Raw genomic sequence first — 21,111 nt, 5'->3', positions numbered from 1 at the left:
CCCCGCGACGGCCACGGCCTCATCCTCCCTTTCGGAGGCCTGCTGCTGCAGCTCCCAGATCGCAGCCCCCTGGGCTGTCTGGGTCTCCATTAGTTCCCTGGTGGTTACCTTCAACGACTCCAGCAGCTCCACCTTAAGCTCCTGGAGGCAGCGCAGCAGAGTCGCCTGCTGCTCCTGGACCCACTTCCTCAGCTCCTCAAGGCCTCCGCCGGCCGCCATTTTGTCTTCCTTCCCCTGCTTTTTCAGGGGTGCTTTCTCTGTTTTTCTCCTTACCCCACTCCTGGTCAGGACCATAGGACCGTAGGGGTCGACTCGTCCTCTTCCCACGTCGGGATTTGCCGACACAGCTCCGTTGGGGGCCCTGAAAAGAGCCCCAAAGTCCGTTTGCAGCAGGAGCTGCCGAATGTGCGACTTAGCTCCGCATTGCCGCCACCGGAAGTCGTCATCCACAACCTTCTATAGGATACAACTCCATATATCACCGCTCATTCTTCAAAACTTCAGGGTATTAAGAGCACAGCTGATGGCAAACACTCAGAAAGGAAACTTGCAACACCCACCCTCAATGTATTTTGCAATTTGGTATAATGTGAGGAAAGATTTGAAAACCAGAGAGTAATGGCCGGGGTGATTTTAAATACAATAGATGTTTATTTAACAATTAAATAAACAACAAAAAAGTCAGCTAGAAATACACTAACTCGGTGGCTATACAGTGTCATTAACTTTATCCAGTTCCAGACACCTTTAGTTCCCTATCGTCAGAGCTAATTCTCCCCAAACAACATCCTGTAGATTTTAGAAACTATTAAACAAAATCCAGGAATAGTTACCACACCAGGCAGTGGTAGATTTCAGGGGTGTTTCTGATTTCGGGCAGAACAGCGAGTTTTGAAGCAGGCTTTTCCATAGACGCAGATTGCTGGAAGTTCAAACAGCTATTCCTGTGGTGGGCTGGGGTCTTAAAATAGCTAACCTTGCATCGGTTGGATGGCTTCAGATATACTGTTTTGCATTTGATCTTATCTGACACTTCAGAAGTCAAACTCAATTACCTTCATTTCATGACTCCACCTCTTAGAATGTAATGGCAAAGTTCACACCTTGTCTTTTCATTTGAACCTTTACCATCTTACTCAAACCATTGATTTATTCTCCATTGTCATCAACTTGCCTTAGATAAACACCTGTTTTCAGTGTTGCTAGGCTCATCAACGTATCCAAAACACTAGTTCCGTTAACCTAGCCAAACCATCCCTACCATTAAACGGCTTCCATTTTAAAATAGTTTTTGAAATCATTTAACTAGCGGAACGCATTCCAAATGACTGGATTTCCTGGATGTTTTGTGTTAGCACCATTTTACCTGACCAAAAGTATAGACCCAATTTACTCAGCATCTCAGTGAGCCTTCACTGTGCCACCTCCGATATTTCTTTATGTTAATTATTAATGTAGATTTTAAATGGCTTGAGGCCCCAGCATTGATCAGCACTTCACCAGCCACAGCCTATCAACTTGAAAATGTCCAGTTTATCCCTACTGTTTGCTGCCTGTCTGTTCACAGGTCTCCAATTCCATCCATGTATGTTTAAATAGCGTTAAAACTAAAGCTAAAAAAAGGAAGAGAAGAAAAACTGGTGGAAGGAACAAGGGATAAAAATCATAGTGTGATCAGACAAAGTCAATGTGATTTTACAACAGGGAAATTGTGTTTGACAAGTCAGAGGTTTTTGAGGATGTAACTAGTGGGGTAGATGAGGGGAGCCAGTAGATGTAGTATATTTGGATTTCCAAAGGCATTTGATAAGGTGCCACATTAAAGATTAATACGCATGCCTGCATAATTCTGGCCTCTTGTGCATCCCTTATTTTAATTGTTCTACCATTGGTGGCTGTGTATTCAGTTGTCCTGGCCCAAAACTCTGGAATACCCTTTCTATACCTCTGCTCTCTTAAGATACTCCTTAAAACCTAGCTGTTCGATCATATTTTTGATCATCCAATCATATTATATGCATATAAATATTTTGTTTTATAATTCAAGTGTTTTCCCCTCTCTCCACTGCCCCCGCTACCCACTGCCTGGCTCTACTTCTATAAGATGTTCATCCACAAGTTCAGTCCTGACAGAAAGCTGTGTGAAACACTTGCATTCTTCAACACAAAAACAATATACATGAGATGCTAAAAATCTGAAATAGAAAGTGAAAATGCTGGAAATATTCCGATCTGGCAGTATCTGTGGAAAGAGAAACGGATATTGCAAGTTTCTTCATCGGGGCATTCACATTCTTCACTATATTTCAGAACCTGCCTTACTTGCAATGTATTTATTAAACATTTTCTGTTTTTGTTTCCGAGTTTGTTGAAATAGTTGTGTTTTCCGATCTCCTCTGTAGAGCTCTCTGTTGAAATTACCATAACTGGGTGATGGAAGAGAAGCACATCCTCTAAGATTTGTCTAGGTGACATCAAACTTTACAGAGATGAAATATGAGACCACTGACCTCCTGTTTTCACCTCTTTGTCCTTATAAGTTATAAATCCTTATTAACGATTGAACCATCACATTACTATATATTTGCTATACTGTCCTGTCCATTAAGAAATAACTGCTGGGAGGACTAACGGCTACTTTTTCACAACATTGTCTTCTAATGCGGAGGGCCACCTTGTAAATATGACCAAAATATAGAAAATCCAAGGCAAAAGCCATGTCTCGCAACCATGCGGCATCTTTTTGAGCACTAATCTGTAACTCAACATTGAATTGCCCTTTCTAAATCGAGTGGCTAGTGGTAGTCTGTAATTAAGTGGCCACTGGAGTGAAGTAGAGTTGCCAAAAGGGTCATGCAAGTGATTAACATAAATCAAGTTTTTTATTTTTCATATCTATGTGTTGGCCATAATGGAAGCTTTAGCTGCTGAGGATCAATAACCTCTGGTATATAACTTCTAAATAAGCTTGAATGGCCCCCATCAGTGTCAGAGAAATTATGGAATCCTTACAGTGCAGAAAGGGGCTATTTGGCCCATTGAGTCTACACCGACCCTCCGAAAGAGCACGCTACCTAGGCCCACACCCCTGACCGATTCCCTGTAACCCTGCCCAACCTTTTGGACACTAAGGGGCAATTTTAACATGGCCAATCCACCTACCATGCACATCTTTGAACTGTGGGAGGAAACCGGAGCACCCGGAGGAATCCCACGCAGACACTAGGAGAAAATGCAAACTCCACACAGATGGTCACCCAAAGTCAGAATTGAACCCAGGTCCCCGAGTCCATGGCGCTATGAGGTAACAGTGCTAACCATTATGCCGCACTTTGTTTCTTTTTTCAATTATGATCCCTGGTTGTCATGAGATTAGTACTAATCTATTCTAACTACATGCTGCCCTTTCCTCCCTCTCCAGCAATCCACCTGACTATATGTGTAAAATTAGCAAGGTTTTTGTGTGTTAATAATAATAATCACTTATTGTCACAAGTTGGCTTCAATGAAGTTACTGTGAAAAGCCCCTAGTCGTCACATTCCGGCGCCTGTTCGGGGAGGCTGGTTTGGGAATTGAACCCGCGCTGCTGCCTTGTTCTACATTACAAGCCAGTTATTTAGCCCAGTGTGCTAAACCAGCCCCTGTGATTGAGCTTCCATCTTAAATGAAAAATATACCTAAATTGGTTTCTTTAAATAAACACTTTTTTTGCTTTTGAAAATAGGTCATGCACATTTGATTCTGCATTTCAATTCTTTTTGCAATATCGCATCTGATTGTAAATGCAATTTCTTTTTCAGATCTGGACTTTTTCTCATTGTTTCAAAGCGACCCTCAGGTATGCATATAATGTAGCTTCTTGTAGTATGGTACTGAACAAAATAATTTTTACTATTGCCATTGGTGCTTTCTGCAATACATTGAGGCGCGTTTATCATCTGTCTGTGGTATCACAGGCACTCTATTATATTGTGCATGTTTTGGGAGAGTGACTGTATAACAGTGTCCCAATGCTGTTCTCCTCTCCAACTCCCTCTCTACTCCCAATACACAGAAACACTTCTCATTTCTTGCCACTGTTTTGTATCAGATTGTTGGCAGAGGCAATGATATATCCAGTGATAGGTATCCCTTGAGACCTATTATAACATGAGTCTCTGCGGCTACATGTATATTTGACTGGGACCGCTCTAGGCCTTGCATATACTGATGCTGAGTCATCCTTGAGGATGAAAGGGAGCCAATGGCAATGGAAGAAAATTCATCATACCAAGTGTTTGTACTGAAGGGAATCATGTCTGCCCAATCATTGCAGATCATTTGTTGGTCTTTCGTCCCCTACCTAAGAAATCTACCTCAATTTTTATCAGTGGGAACGGCACCTACACCTGGTGTCTCTGGACCCTCTGTGTGACATGGGAGCACAATTTCTATCTATAGATTCCAAGTCTTTTGAATGCATTGCCTCCTAAATTCTTAGTCCGTGAGAGTTTCTGGTGCAGGGGAATAAAACTCCCTCCATTTTTAGCATTAGTTGTCAGCACGAACATTCCCCAATCAAGTACAGCATAGCCAGAGTAAAGCTCTCTTTGCTGTGCTGCAACAATATGTGCAAAGAATAAAAATGGGCTGCACCGGGATATAGACCAGTTTACTACATGGACACCAAGTTCACAGATAAAGAATAGTATGGGTATTATGAATAGAAAAACAGAATATATTTGGAAGACATGAAGTTTTGTGTTGATGTTCAGAGGGGGACATGGGTGTATTCGTACATGTGTTATGGGCCAGGGTTTAGAGAACCCCAAAGTGTATCATGGCGTTCACCTGAGCCACAACTTTTAATTGATTGTGGTATGGGGAGCACACGGCCCACTCTACAGGTATGGTACAGCAGAAGTGGAAAAGTTTTTTAAAGCAAAACAATGTTTATTCTATGAACTCAAGTTAACCTTTTTAAAATGTACAGTGAGCATCTTAGCAACCATCAATTCAAATACAACCCCCAAAGACTACAACACTAAGTAATTCTTAACTTCCCAAACAACATCCAGAAGACAAAAGAAACACCTTTTAACAGAAGCACATTAGGTTTACATTCACTACTGAGAACATTTATAATTCTGAATTCACCAAATGATCAAGAGATAGTCTTTTCAAGGCAGAGAGATCAACAGTACACCTGCTTTGTCTGGCTTCAGCTCCAACACTGAAAACAAAACTAAAACACCCTGCAGCAAACAGCCTAAAACAAAAGTAAAAAGCTGACAGCCTAGCTCCATCCACACTCTGACAGTACTGATAACCTATTTCTTAAAGATACATTTCTTAAACACCCATTTCTTAAAGGTACTGTCACATGACACAAGGAACACATAATTAACATACAGGTACAGCAAGCAATTAGGAAGAAAAATTACACGTTGGCCTTTATTGCAAGGGGATTAAAGTATTAAAATAATGACGTTTTGCTACAGTTGTGCAGGACTTTGGTTAGTTTACACCGAATATTAGAGTTTTGCCTCCAAATCTAAGAATGGGTATACTGAACATTGGACGCAGTGCAGTGAATGTTCACTTCTGCAATGAGAGTGTTGTCTGAAGATAGGCTGAGTAAATTGGGGTCTGTATTTTCTGGAGATTAGAAGAATCAGAGATGGTCACATTGAAACATGCAAGATGCTAAAAGGAGCCTGACAGTAGATAATGAGAGGTTGTGTCCTCTGACTGGGGAATCTAGAACGTGCATAGCTGCAGGGGTAGGTGGGGGGTGGGGTGGTGGTACATGACCACTTTAGACTGAGGAGAAAGAGAAATTTCTTCCCTCGGGGTTATGAATCTTTGGAATTTTCTATCCCTGAGAGTTCTGGATGTTTTGTTCTTAAACTTATTCAAGATTGAAATTGATCGATTTTTGATCTTGGGGAATCGAAGAATATGCGCAGCAGATGCGAAAGTGGAGTTCAGAAGATCGGCAATGATCGTATTGAATAACAGACCAGGCTTCAGGGGCTATGGTCTACGCCTGCATATTTCTTTGTGTTTCAGGTCCCAACACTCCTGCACCAGCATAACATTGTTTTCTCTTTCCCACAACAAATATCCTGTAGTCTCTTGGGGAAATTGTCAATGCAGGGGTGATTTACTATTCACAGAAACTAATTTCACATAGGATCCTTACAATCTGACGGTAGAGGAATTTCATATATTAATTTTGGATTGGATTTGAACCCATGCTTGTGAGCTGAAAGACTAGCGTTATGCCCATCATCACCCTAACTCCTTAATTTTTATCTAAATACCTGTTGGCAGACATTTTACAATTTTTCCTCAAATGTTCAATTTTCCTTCCAGTGGTTTCACCGTCCTACCTCATCCCTTCTCCCTTGAATGCAGAAGTTACATGTTTTATCCTGATTGTGCACTAAACCCCACACAATTGCATAGTGATAGTTGTGTAATGCATTCTATGCCATTTGATGGGGATATCAAATGTAAAACCAGAGTCCTATATGCTAAAGTACTTTCCAATTAAATAATATAGTCATGGATAAATATAGGCAACAATTTAAGAATTCCGAGCTGTCCAATATTTGGAGCAGATGATGATGTTTACATACTTCCACTGTTTTTTCACCATCAGAGATGTTTTCTGGTTTGAAAAGCATCCTCCTGCTCACTTGGTTCCTTGGTGTGGGCAGTCAAATGAGTTCAATGGGTGAATTGAACAATGAAAGAAATTCAATTTGATTTAATAGCTGCGTTACTGTTCAAAACTTACAAAATGTAAATTCCTAATCCCTCCTGTTATTCTAAATTTAAAAACACCCTGTAAGCAACCACAACTAAAGATACAAAACGATGCAAAAGCATCTTTTGTCTGCACAGCAGCGACAGTGCTTAGTAATGCCTTCACGCCGTGTGTAATTTTATATCTTTATAATTACAAGTCAGATCACAGGTTAGCATGTTGCTTTGGTAGTTTGATTGGGGACTAAATAACATTTTAAAATTAACTGGATTAATTTTAACCCTACTGACAGGATTCTTAAAAATATACACCTCTGTAACAGAAACAAAAGCCTTGGATTTCATGTCAGCAATTCGTATTGCCCGTGTGCTAAGCAGAGGAACAAGTACTTTTGTGGAAGGAAGGGGAGTGAATCATCTTCTCTGGGCCTCTCTTTCCCTACTCCTTGTGACTGAGAGAGGTTTGGGGGCATGTTACTTGAGAATCTTCAACTGTGGGATGATGCAGAGAGCAAAACAGTTTGCCCCTTGTCCTGACAAAGAAAACTTAAATTCATATCAGATCATTGGTATTTCATTTACTTTTATTATTCCCTCTATTTCCTCAACTGCAGTACTGTCAATCTATATTTCTGGACAATCTCTCCTCTGCTGTTGGATCACCGACTATGACACCCACCACTGTCGGCGGAAGCATCATCTCATCAACCCATCACCACGAGGGGAGCAGCACCAGCCGAGCAGAAACTGGGGTCATAGCAGGAGGAGGAGGAGGAGGAGGCAGCATCCCAGATATCATCTCTTTAGATTGATGAATTTTGCATAGACTTTATTTTGTGTTGAAGAACTGGTCTGGGGGAGGTAGTGATTGCAGGGAAAGAGTGGAGCAGCAATCATACAGCAGCCAGGGAACTAGATTTCAACATAATGTGCATTCTCCATGATGCTGCCACTTTGTTTTCGAAATATCAAGAACTTTATTGACCGGTAGTATTCACAGAGTGCTAGTACAGCACTTCCTTGGATGGGTATGGAGACAAAATGGATGACAGGAACTGAGAGTTTGGATCTGAAATCCTGAGTGGGCTTGAAATTCGGTGGAAGCAGAAGAAAAAAATTGTCATGTGTTTTGTTGCAATTAATGTAGTGTAGTTCCATTTGCAACCACCAATGAAATTCACAGCAAGGTTTTATTCTTCTGACTGTTGACTCTGGATATCCACGCCTCTCGTCAAATATATGCATTGTCTCTGTAAAAGTTCAAATAATTGGTGCTTAATTGTGAAGAATACTAACCCTCAGCCACTGTTGAAGAACACCATGCAATTCTGACTCCAATGCAATAACTGAGCCAGAGGTTAAGATCTTTAGGATAAGATATTGTAGCAACCAGTTCTGAGATTTTAATTCTTTATTGATGATTCAATTACATGTAAGTCTGTACAGTGTTTCTAGGATGGCAAAAAATCCATTTTTCGTTTTACGGTTTCCATTCCTTTTGTAATTTAAATACAGTTTTCTGAGCTTTTCTAAATAAAATATTTAGGACTACAGATGGAAGAGACAGGGAGGAAGAATGAGTCATGGAGACAATCTGTACACTGTACCTCAGTGGCAAACACATTGGTGCCAATACAGATTAGGAAGGCTCTGGCTTCAGTGCCAGTTGAGCTTGTTGATTTCAGGCAATAGGGGTGCTACAGACTTTCGCAGTGGTCCAGGAAAGAGATGAAGGGAAAATCCAGTGACTTCTGTTTGGAAGTGAAAACACATGGGCAAGATTGATTAAGACGTTGCCCTTTCTAGTTGAATATCTTGCTTGTCTTTTACATGAAGGATGGCCATGCAAGTGAGACATAGTACATCAGCAACTGTGGGGCAGTGTCCCATTTCACTGCTCCAATAGCTACGGATGGGAAAAAATTGGAGATGACAAAAATAAAATCATTAATCATCCAATCTTTGATTACTTCCTCTTGCTGTGTGCCACAGTACCCCAGTTGAGCCTCAAAAATTGATGCACATGGTACCAAAGGGAAACCTGTATTTAGTGTTATGGGGAGGCAGATTGGAGGAGACTTAGACTTATGCAATATCTTGCACATAACCTAATGCAAATGCTTAATTAACAGTTTGCACCTCAAAGTTTCTGATAATTTTGGATTCCAACTCGTGCAGCATTTCAAGCAAAATGACTGTTCTGACCCTGAAGTAATTAGTACTTGGAAACCAATACATGCTGAAATAGTTGGTGATTTTATTCTGTAGCTCGTTGACAGTTGACGTGGATAAATGCACCATGTACTATAGTAAATATAGACCAAAAGCTCCAAGGAATGATTTCTAGTCTGTCCTGAGTTTGTCGACCACAGCCAGAATATTTATTGTTATTATAATTGGTCTCGGTGTCTATAAGCTAGGTGGGGTTACGCTCATAATGCCCATCAGATTAATCCTCCAAAATATGCCAGAAGTGGACTGTGTTGTGCTATACAGCGGAATTGGCCAATTTACTGCGGTAAGATGGTGCCTGTGAAACAGGATCTTGAGTAATAGTGCCTTCAGTAGAGAATGAGGGAGGAGGGTTAGCCAAAAAAAAGGCTGAAATTTTAAAATTTACTTTTACAATTATGCAATTTAAGGTAAATGTTGATCTTGGCTGGATTGACTGGGTCAAACCTATTCTTCAACTTGCAAAAGAGAGTCATCTTAAACAAAGTAGGGCAGTGCATTTATATAAAGATGATGTTTTCCAAACTGGATTTTCTAAAGGAAGCTTTCGGACTTTTTTTTAAAAAGAAGTTAACATTTGAAGCAGTTGATGTTTTGTCTCTTTTGTTCTGCTGTAGGGTTTTCAATAAAATTCTTGTGCCATTTTCTTCTTCAATGCTGAAGAAGCTTGTAGCATTATATTACGTCTGCACTTGTGAATTCGAGGGCGATAAAGTAAAATAATGTATTCTCTGAACCCTACGCTCTGCCTCCCAGTTTTTGTTTGGTTGGAGTTGTACACTCCAGTATTGAGTTACATCTTGATTTCCCTGTGACCTATGAGAAACATATTGAGTACAATATTATTAGATTATGACATTGTATTCCGGAAACCTGGTTGTAGTAATAAATAACCTAGCTTGTAAAAGTTGTGCCCGGATTTTCGCCATGACAGAAAGCCACTGTGCCGTGGTGAGAATGGCAGCACAGTAGCACAGAGGGTAGCACTGTTGCTTCACAGCTCCAGGTTCAATTCCCGGCTTGGGTCACTGACTGTGGAGTCTGCATGCTCTCCCCATGTCTGCGTGGGTTTCCTCCGGGTGCTCCGGTTTCCTCCCACAAGTCCCAAAAGACGTTAGGTAATTTGGACATTCTGAATTCTCCCTCTGTGTACCTGAACAGCCGCCGGAATGTGGTGACTAGGGCCTTTTCACAGTAACTTAATTCCAGTGTTAATGTAAGCCTACTTGTGAGAATAAAGATTATTATTAGAAGTACCTGAAAATCATGAGTCTCATCCCTGAACATGATGTTTCCCATTTTCGAGGGGTTTGGAATGGGGATATTTTATACATGTGTGATTTAGGGAGGCAGCTGGTCATTTAAATAATCAACTGCCTGCATTCAAGTCAGATTTTGGTAGACCAGGAGAGTGAAATCAGACCTAGTAAGAGCAGGTCTGAACTGAATTCATTTGGGTAACCAGAGTATACCTTTGGATCTGGTCCTGGGACACCTTTGGAGGCATACAGATGCTCTTTGGGGGAAATTAGATCCCCTTTGGAATTATTAAAAGTAAGTATGAATATGCATAAAAAGTGCATAAACCCATTAACTGTCAAACTCATTGGAATTATCAACAGATTTGTCAAAATCAACTGTCAAAAGCACCTGTCAAGAGGACCTGTCAAAAACGTCAAGAGAACCTGTCAAAAGCATCTGTCAAAGTGGCCTTTCAAGCTGCCAAGGCATTTAAAAGGCCTGCTGTTTAAATCTTTGAAAAATATGTCTGGAATGTTTTTAAAAATTGCTTGCTATTTCAACATGTTGACGTAAGCTGAGGGTTCCATTACTGGATTAGTGCTACATATCTGATTTTGCAAACATATTGTCAGAGTCCTCGCCATTTTAGCATTTGATTAACAGCTACAAATGGTTATAGACTTTTTGAAGTAGGACGCTGAATTGTAATGCTTGTTATAAGGGAATGTGCATTAAATGTTTGTTGCTTATAAGGCTTGATTTAGTTGAAAGAATGTATACAAATGTGGTACGTGCGTTTTTATGAATGTTTTTGTTGCTATATGATGAAGTCTGCAATAGACTTTATTTTACAGAACTTTATTTTATTTAATCTTTGTGTGGGTTCTGAGGTCTGCCCATAGTGGATACTGGGTGAGTTGGCAGAGTAAGGGTGGGGGCTTGGGTTATCATGAATTGGAACTAAATTGGCATAGGGGTGAGAAAGGGCCATGGGGGTGTGTACAGGGGCATAGCTTGGTATGGAGGTGGGTTTAGGACATAAGTTGGCATGGGTTGGCATAGATGGGGAATGTGTAGGGGAGTGCTCAAGGACATTTTTATGTTTTTAATTTCTGGACACTGCTGCAGCCATTGACATGCAGCCCGTATCCACACACAGCATCCTCACTACATCTGGGATCAGCAGCTCTGATTTTTAATCTAATGCACTGGACCGAAAAATCTGACTGCTATTTTTAAAAGTTGTGTTTGTGGAACCAGGAATTCTCCCAGCTCTGTGCACCCAATTCTCAGGTGAAAATCCATGACTTGGTGTGAGGATTATGTTCAATTCAACAGGAGTTTTTTTTTTTTTAATTGTGCAAGAAATTTCAATCCCAAATCCCAGTGGATTTAGAAATATAAATCTGCCCTTGTGGATAGGGGTGCACTGCAGTGGCTGAAGCCTAAAACGTGGAGCCATAATTGATTGGACTTCGGATGTTGTGGTGGAGCAGAGTGCTTTTCAGTACTTCCTGTTGGATGGTCAGTTCAAAGGACCTGTGACAGTAACCAGGTTTCATTTTTACTTGCAGTTTATATTTTTACTATATTTTGACCTAACATCAACCTACATCATGTGGGTTGAAAATGGAGGCTTTGAATTGTGTAGTCTCTGAATTCTCTTCACCTCAGCTTTGATTAATGTAGCTAGTTATGTGACAGTGAGGGAGAAGGGAAAGCTTACACAAACTGATGAATTATAAGAAATATGAGGTGTGAACATTTTTTCCATTTGACGCGGCCTTTTGCCTAAGAACCATTACTCCAGAAACTACATTGCATCTGATGTTTTGTCTGTCATAATATGCAGTTTTAGGGCTGATTTTACTCAGTGGGCTGGACAGCTGGTTTGTGATGCAGAACAAGGCCAGCAGCGGGTTTAATTCCCGTACCAGCTTGCCCGAACAGGCGCCGGAATATGGTGACTAGGAGCTTTTCGCAGTAACCATTTTTGTGACAATAAAAGATTATTATTATTCTGTGTCACACTTAGAATCCGTATTGTGCAGAAGCAGGCCATTCGGCCCATTGAGTCTATCAACCCTCTGAAAAAGCACCCAACCGAGGCCCACACTCCCACTCTCCTCCCATAACCCCACCTAATCTGCTATCTTTGGACATTAAGGGACAATTTGTTTTAGCATGGCCAATCTACCTAACCACATCTTTGCATTACATTAGCTCCAAGCTTTGTATTCCTAAAGCAGAATTAAATCACTATAACATGAAGACGGGTGGAAAGCCCTTTAGTTGCTAAATTGATTTATTTGCTAAGCCCTTGTTCTGTGGATTTATTTGGACTTGCATAAAAAAATCAAAATATTTACAAGAAAATGACAAGTTATATCAGTAACAGCATTTTCTGTTTAAAATGCCTGTAACCATTTTTTGTTAGAAGTCTGTCCCTCTGCAAGAAGTTCAAGAGCCATGCGTTCATATAGGTCCCCAGTGTATGGTCAAACTGAAGAATCCATAATTATCAACAGCCAGATGTAATCCTGTTTAAGAACCTGCCTTCTCCAGAGAAAAATTATTAAGAGAGTCTTCAGAAAACCATTTTTAGGAATAACAATATTTTTGCATAAACCATCAGAACAATTTGAGCAATTAAATCTTTGAAGCAAAACCAGCTCATGTCCTACAATTACAGTCAACAAGGAAAGTAGCAAACCTGAACATAGCGACTAATGAGAAGAGTGACGAAGAGGACCTTTGGAGCAAGTCTGTACATTTATTGTGCCACATATAAATGGTTATGAAGACATAAAATGTGTTTATATGAGCAATAGTTGAGTTTTGTTTGAGAAGTTCTGAATTAAAGTCCTGAAATTAAATGTATTTTCAATTATGTTGATAGCCAAGAGTACTTTTGAAGAAACATTGGGTAAAGAAAGCAGACGAAGCGAATCAGCGTCACAATTTAAGGTTTGTGTTAGGTAGGAGAGTGCAGAACCATGGCTGCTTCATTCAGCTTAGTGGTCATATTCGTGCTATTGATCATGTACACCACATGCACAGAGGGTTCTCCCAACTGTCTGCCCTATCTTCAGCAAATGAGCTTGGGAACCTTCAGAAAAGTGGCACCATTCACCTTTGCATCCTTCATTTCTCCTGTAGTCTAATTCCTCCCAAGTCCATATCATTGTAATTCGATAGCTGATCACTACGTGGTATTCTAGGTTCCTGCTATTTGTGAAATCATGAAGATGTGCGGGTTAGGTGGATTGGCCATGCTAAATTGCCCGTAGTGTCCTAATAAAAGTAAGGTTAAGGGGGGGGTTGTTGGGTTACGGGTATAGGGTGGATACGTGGGTTTGAGTAGGGTGATCATGGCTCAGCACAACATTGAGGGCCGAAGGGCCTGTTCTGTGCTGTACTGTTCTATGTTCTATGTGCAAGTTGAGAAATCAGAAGCACTGTCCATTTCCGTAACGATGTGGTAAGTAGAATTTTTTTTTTAAATTTGGAGTACCCAATTCATTTTTTCCAAATAAGGGGCAATTTAGCATGTTCAATCCACCTACCTTGCACATCTTTGGGTTGTGGGGGTGAAACCCACACAAACACATGGAGAATGTGCAAACTCCACACGGACAGTGACCCAGAGCTGGGATCGAACCTGGGACCTTGCAGTCTTGAGACTGCAGTGCTAACCACTGCGTCACCGTGCTGCACATATGGTAAGTAGAAATGACAGTGAATGTCCGTGATGTAACTCCATTCTGTGATTCTTCATTTTTATTGATTAAAGACATTGTATATTAATAATAGCGGCTAAATATAGCTTGAAATAGCGCACATAACTTTCTCTGATGAAGATCATATTGAAATAGTGACTATAAGACTGCACGCTTCTTCTTCCAGTGCAAGTTTTTTCATATGATTTTGTCCATCATAGACTGTAAAGATGAGTTTTTCCTGGTATTTTCCATTTTGGTAGAAGGGAAGGTGTAATCTGGTCATTTCTATGCAGCTTGCATTTTTTTTAAATGTTAAATAGGTTTTGATTTACAAAGCAGATATATAAATAGGAACAAACATTAGGAGCTAGACCAAGGACAGAGAGAAAGCAAAGGAATAAGTAAAACTTAAAACTATTTACACATATATTGGCTTCAACTATTTGCATTCATTGCATTTTCCTTTTTTCTCAGTGGCATTTGTGGTCCCCTGCGTTTTGCTTCTCACAGGTTTTCTCTGTCTTTTCCTCCTCTCTCTCTCTCTCTCTCTCTCTTTCCCCCCCCCCCCCCCCCCCCCCCACATTTGGTTCAGATTCTTGAACCTGCCTCTCCTTGTGTCTCATATTTCTCTTGTTGGACTTGGTTGAGTTCCATATTTCCCTGACGCCCCCCATCATCCATACTGTCGTGGCTATCCCTTAATGTTCTTTAGCTTCCTCGTTGTTGGCTACAATCGGGTCTTTGAACAACTGAGTGGATGGCTCCCACAGTTTGTGGAAGCCATATGTATATATAAATGATTTGGAGGAAAATGTAACTGGTTTGATTAGTAAGTTTGCGGACGACACCAAGGTTGGTGGAATTGCAGATAGCAATGAGGACCGTCATACAGCACGATATAAATTGGTTGGAGGCTTGGGCGGAGAGAAGGCAGATGGAGTTTAATCCAGACAAATGTGAGGTAATGCATTTTGGAAGGTCTAATACAGATGGGAAAAGTACAGTAAATGGCAGAACCCTTGAGAGTATTAATAGGCAGAGGGATCTGGGTGTACAGGTCCACCAGGCAACGCAGGTGAAGAAGGTAGTCAAGAAGGCATATGGCATGCTTGCCTTCAATGGCCGGGGATTGAGTTTACAAATTGTCATGTTGTAGCTTTATAGAACCTTAGGCTGCACTTGGAATATAGTGTTCAATTCTGGTTGCCACGCTACCAAAGGATGTGGAGGCTTTCGAGAGGGTACAGAAAAGATTTACCAGTATGTTGCCTGGTATGGAGGGCATTAGCTATGAGGAGAAGCTGTGGAAACGTGGTTTGTTCTCGCTGGAAAGACTGAGATTGAGGGGCGACCTGATAGATGTCTGCAAGATTGAGGGGCATGGACAGCGTGGATAGTCAGATGCTTTTTCCCAGGGTGGAAGAGTCAATTACTAATGGGCATAGGTTTAAGGTGCGAGAGGCAAGGTTTAAAAAAGATGTACGAAGCAATTTTCTTACAGGGTGGTGGGAACCTGGAACCCGCTGCCGGAGGAGGTGGTGGAAGCAGATACAATAGTGACTTTTCAGGGGCGTCTTGACAAATATATGAATAGGATGGAAATAGAGGGATATGGTCCCTGAAAGGGGAGGGGTTTTTAGTTTGGATGGGCAGCATGGTCGGTGCTGGCTTGGTGGGACGAAGGGCCTGTTTCTGTGCAGCACTCTTCGTGTGACCCTCGGATGGCGAGTTTAATTTTTTCCATTTGGAGACATTCCGACAGTTCGGACAGCCAGTCTACAGCTTTGGGTGCAGACCAATCGCCAGCTGAGGACAATTCTCCGGCAGGCGATTAGGGAGGCAAAGTCAAGGGTGTGGCCTTCCTCTCCATGGCACCCCTAGCCAAGCCAGTACAGCTACAACACTGGCATCTACCCGGCAATTGTAGAAGGTTGTCCAGGTGTGTCCTGTACACAAGAAATAGGACACATCCAACCCAGCCAATGACCGTTCTATCCGTCTACTCTCCGTCATCAGCAAAGTTTGATTGGATTTATTTATTGTAACATATACAGAGGGACAGTGAAAAGTATTGTTCTGTGTGCAGCTCAGACAAATCATTTTGTACATGAAAACAAAATACATAATAGGGCAAACAAAATACACATGAGCCACAGTGATGGAAGGGAGTCATCAACAGTGTTTCAAGCAGCACTAACTCAGCACTAACTTCTGCCCTCAAGCTCCCCTCAAACATGAACAAAGCAGCTGAATGCCAGAGGTGAGGTGAGAGTGACTGCCCTTGCCATCAAGGCAGCATTTGTCTGAGTGGTATCTGGGACCCCTAGCTAAACTGGAGTCAATGGAAATCGGGGGAAACTCTCCGCTGGTTGGAGTCATACCTGGCACAAAGGAAGATGTGGTGGTTGGAGGTCAACTCCAGGACATCACTGCAGGAGTTCCTCAGGGTAGTGGCCTCGGCCCACCCATCTTCAACTACTTAATCAATTACCTCCCTTCCGTCATCAGGTCAGAAATGGGGATGTTTGTGGATGACTGCACAATGTTTAGCACCATTTGCGATGCCTCAGACAATGAAGCAGTCCGTGTCGAAATGCAGCAAGACCTGGACAATATCGAGGCTTCGGCTGACAAATGGCAAGTTACATTCGTGCCACACAAATGCCAGGCAATAATCATCTCGTACAAGAGAGGATCTAACCACCGCCCCTTGACATTCAGTATTACCATCGCTGGATCCCCCACTATCAACATCCTGGAGGTTATCATTGATCAGAAACTGAACTGGACTAGCCACATTAATACTGTGGCTACCAGGGCAGGTCAAAGACTAGGAATCTTACGGTGAGTAACTCACAAACTGACCCCCACCCCACCCCCCAAAGCCTGTCCACCATTTACAAGGCACAAGTCAGCAGGTCAGGAATTTAATGCAGTACTCTCCACTTGCCTGGATGAATGCAGCTCTAACAATACTCCAGAAGCTCAACACCATCCAGGACAAAGCAGCCCGCTTGATTCCTCCCCCTTCCACAAACATTCAAACCCTCCGCCACCGACGAAAAGTGGCAGCCATGTATACCACGTTTAAGATGCAATGCAGTAGCACAGTGGTTAGCACTGTCACTTCACAGCACCAGGGTCCCAGGTTCTATTCCTGGCTTGGGTCACTGTCTGTGCGGAGTCTGCACGTTCTCCCCGTGTCTGCGTGGGTTTCCTCCAGGTGCTCCGGTTTTCCCCCCACAAGTCCCGAAAGAGGTGCTTGTTAGGAGAATTAGACATTCTGAATTCTCCCTCTGTGTACCCTAACAGGCGCCAGAATATGACAACTAGGGGCTTTTCACAGTAACTGCATTGCAGTGTTAATGTAAGCCTACTTGTGACAATAATAGATTATTATTAAGTAGCTCACCAAGGTTCTTTAGACAGCACCTTCCAAACCCACAACCTAGAAGGATAAGAGCAGCAGGTACCTGGGAACCCCCACCACCTGGAGGCTCCCCTCCAAGTCACTCACCACCCTGACTTGGAAATATATCGCCGTTCCTTCACTGTCGCTGGGGCAAAATCCTGGAACTCCCTCTGTAACAGACTGCAGCAGCTCAAGAAGGCAACTCACCACCACTTCTGAAGGGCAGACTAACCAATGACGCCCACATCCTGTAAATCTGAATTCTCCCTCTGTGTATCTGAACAGGTGCTGGAAAGTGGCGACTAGGGGCTTTTCACAGTAACTTCATTGCAGTGTTAATGTAAGCCGCCTTGTGCGACATAAAGATTATTGTATTATTAGGAGTGTTGCTACGACCACTGGGTTCGTTGAGTATTTATTAGGGGGGATGGGAGTGCCATCATGGCTAGGGCCTGGAGGGAGGTCCCTCTGTAGGGGTCTTCCTCTATAAGCATTCACTCGACTTCCGGCTTCTTTATCCACCCCTTTATTCTCTCCAGTCGTTGCCCAGCAGCCACCTGTGGATCTCATTCTCTACACTACTTTCTTTGGGATTGTTCCCACCCCACACAAATCAGTTTGTCCAGTGAATTGAAAAAGGTCTTGGGGGATGTAGATCCGGATGGATCTAAATAGGAAGAGGAACCTGGGCAGTACGTTTAGTTTGATCGTTTTCACCCTTCCCGCCAGGAAGAGTTCCATCTCTGCAGGTCCTTTTTAACTTCCTCCGTCAGGCTGGTCAGGTTCCACTTGTGGATCCATATCCAGTCGTGAGCGGTTTGGATTCTCGGGTAGCGGAATTTGTGTCTGGCCTGTTTAAGTGGCAGCCCCTCCAGCTCTGCTCCTCCAACTTGCGGGTTCACTGGGAAGATCTTGCTTTTGCTCGGGTTAGTTTGTAGCCCGAAAAGGCTCAAAACTCTTTCAATAGCGCAATGATTCCTTCCATGTTGCTTTGCGGATCCAAAATGTAGAGGAGCAGGTCATCCGCATCGAGCAAGACTCTGTGCTCTCTGCTTTCTCTCTGGATCCCTTCTAATTCTTTGCCGCCCTAATGCGATTGCTCATGGTTCAATCGTTAGGGCAAACAGCAGCGGGGATAATGGGTGTCCTTGCATTGTGCCTCTCTGCAGCTGGAAGTACTTGGAGCTGGTCATGTTTGTCTGTACCCTCGCCATGGGAGTGTTGTACAGGAGATTCACCCAGGAGGTGAACCCTTTTGCTACCCCAAACCACTTCAGTACCTCCTATGAGGTACTTCCATTCGACTCTGTTGAAGGCCTTTTCAGCGTTCAAGAAGACGATCACCTCACCTCTGTGGTCATGATCCTGTTCAGTGGGTGCCTGATATTTGACGTTAGCTGTCTATCCTTGACAAAGCCCGTCTTGTCTTCTGCTACCACCTCTGGTACGCAGTCCTCCAATCTTTTTGCGAGGATCTTGGCCAGTACTTTCGCATCAGCATTTAGCAGAGAGATGGGTCTGTAAGAACCCGCATTCTGTTGAGTCTTTGTCTTTTTTAGGTATCAGCGAGATTGAGGCTTTTGTTAGTGTAGGCGACAGTATGCCCCTCGCCAGCGAGTCTGTGACCATCTCCCACAGGTGCGGGGCCAGTGCGATCGCGAATCTTTTGTAGAAGTCCGCCAGGAAACCGTCTGGTTCCGGCGCCTTCCCTTTTATTTTTAATTTAGAGTACCCAATTCATTTTTCCAATTAAGGGGCAATTTAGTGTGGCCAATCCACCTAGCTTGCACATTTTTGGGTTGTGGGGGTGAAACCCACGCAAACACGGGGCGAATGTGCAAATTTTACACGGACAGTGACCCTGAGCCGGGATCGGACCTGGGACCACAGCACCGTGAGGCCAGTGCTAACTCACTGCGCCACCATGCTGCCTCAGGCGCCTTCCCTGCCTGCATGTCACCTGAGGAAGGAGCAGTGCTCCGAAAGCTAGTGTTTGAAACGAACATGTTGGACTTTAACCTGGTGTTGTAAGACTTCTTACTGTGCATGGAGCTCATATACTTCATGATCTCTCCCAGTTCTAGCAGTGCTTCCAGGCCCCTTTTCCTGTCTTCCCCCATGACTGGCACGTCCAGTTCATCAAGGAACTGCTTCATCCCCAAGTCCCTTGCTGGGGGCTCCGAGGTGTACAGCCCCTGGTAGAAGGTCTCGAAGGCCTTGTTGACCTTGTCCAGCTCTGCTACTGATTTGCCTCTGCTGTCCCTGATTTGGGCAATTTCCCTTGTGGCTGCCTGCTTTCTCAGCTGGTGAGCCAGCAGACAGCTAGGCTAGACTTGTCTCCGTGTTTGTACAGCGTCCCACATGCCTGGTGGAGCTGGTGCTCTGCTTTCCTCGTGGAGAGCAGGTCAAAGACCATCTGAAGCCTTTTCCTCTCCACAGGAGCTCTACGGTCGGTTCCTCGGAGTATCGCCAGTCTACCTGCAGTATGTAGTCGACTAGCTGTTGCCTAGCCACCCTCTCTTCCCTATCTCTCCGTGCTTTATAAGTGATCATTCCTCTCCTGATCACAGCCTTCAGCGCCTCCCAGAATGTGGATGGTGAGACCTCCCCATTCTGGTTATTAGTTATGTACTCATAGCCTGTGACATTTTCTTGCAAGAAGCCTTGTCGGTCAAGAGGTCCATGTCCAACCTCCATTGGGGTGTTGGGTTACGGCCTGTCTCCAACCTCATCTGGATAATGTGGAGCGTGGTCGGAGATTACGATCGCAGAGTATTCCGCCCTTACTAGCCCTGAAAGCACCAATTTTCCCACTACAAAGGAGTTGATCCATGAGAACACATTATGTACTTGTGAGAAGAAGGAGAACTCCTTTTCCCCTGGGTGGGTGAATCGCCATGTGTCTACCACCCCATCTACTCCATGAATAGGCTGAGTTCCTTCATCATATTGGAGGTCGTTTCTGTTTTGGGCTTCTATTTGTCTGTCCATGGGTCCTGTACACAGCTAAAGTCCCCCCCCCCCCCCCATGGTGAGTCAGTGTGTATCTATGTTGGGGATTTCCGCCAAGGTCTTTTTACGAATTCCGTGTCATCCCAGTTAGGAGCGTACACGTTAACGAGGACTACCGGTGCCCTATCTAGGACACCGCTGACCATGACCTATCACCCCCCTGGGTCCGTAACTGTTTTTGTCGCCATCAACATCATCCTCTTATTCAGCAGAATGGTAGGTGTGCGCCACCCAGTCCTTCCAGACCCGCAGTTGGTCCTTCTCCCTCAGGTGCATTTCTTGGAGGAAGACTATGTCGACTTTCATACTTTTCAGGTAGGCAAAGACTCTGGACCTTTTCACTGGGCCACTAAGTTCCCTCAAGCCCCTGCAGTCTGGATTTTCCCTTTGTTCAAGGGGCACCCAACATGGTCAATTGTGAGTTCCCCATGTGGGTGAGCCCCTGAACTCCAGGGTTTCCCTTTGTTCAGACTATGTTATTCTCTCAGTCTGAATAAAGATTGTAGACTTCCAGTTAACACAAATACTTTATTCAGAGGGTTTGTTCTGTTTCCAGAGCTTAACTAGATATAATACAGTCAAGAGGTATGACCAGTGAAGGTAAGGTAAGCTGCCTATGCTGAGCTGTCTCCGTCTGCTGCTGCTCACTAGCCCTGTGCTTCTGAAAGAGGCAGATCCTCCCTTGGGTCGGACCCTTTATACCCGTCTCTGATGCTGCCCTCTAGTGATGCTGTGTC

The 21,111-nt window shown here is 43.3% G+C and overlaps 1 protein-coding gene across 8 annotated transcripts in view; it reads left to right on the top strand.

Annotated features, from left to right (window-relative positions):
* pias2 (protein inhibitor of activated STAT, 2) overlaps positions 1-13,104 on the top strand; it is an 84,032-nt gene extending 70,928 nt beyond the window's left edge. For 7 of the 8 annotated variants that reach the window (XM_038790462.1, XM_038790469.1, XM_038790467.1 and 4 more), the window contains 2 exons: positions 3,802-3,839; positions 7,369-9,727. In XM_038790462.1, coding sequence (XP_038646390.1) covers positions 3,802-3,839; positions 7,369-7,566 — 236 coding nt within the window. In that variant the 3' untranslated portion in view covers positions 7,567-9,727. Of the gene's footprint in view, positions 1-3,801; positions 3,840-7,368; positions 9,728-10,608 lie in introns of those variants that run through there. The other variant, XM_038790470.1, reaches the window with a different exon arrangement.
* Positions 13,105-21,111: the final 8,007 nt, after the last annotated feature.

The sequence above is a fragment of the Scyliorhinus canicula genome, chromosome 3, assembly GCF_902713615.1.
Source record: "Scyliorhinus canicula chromosome 3, sScyCan1.1, whole genome shotgun sequence".
Taxonomy (NCBI): domain Eukaryota; kingdom Metazoa; phylum Chordata; class Chondrichthyes; order Carcharhiniformes; family Scyliorhinidae; genus Scyliorhinus; species Scyliorhinus canicula.
The sequence above is the reverse complement of the archived record's forward strand: the minus strand, read 5'-3'. Positions and strand labels throughout refer to the sequence as shown.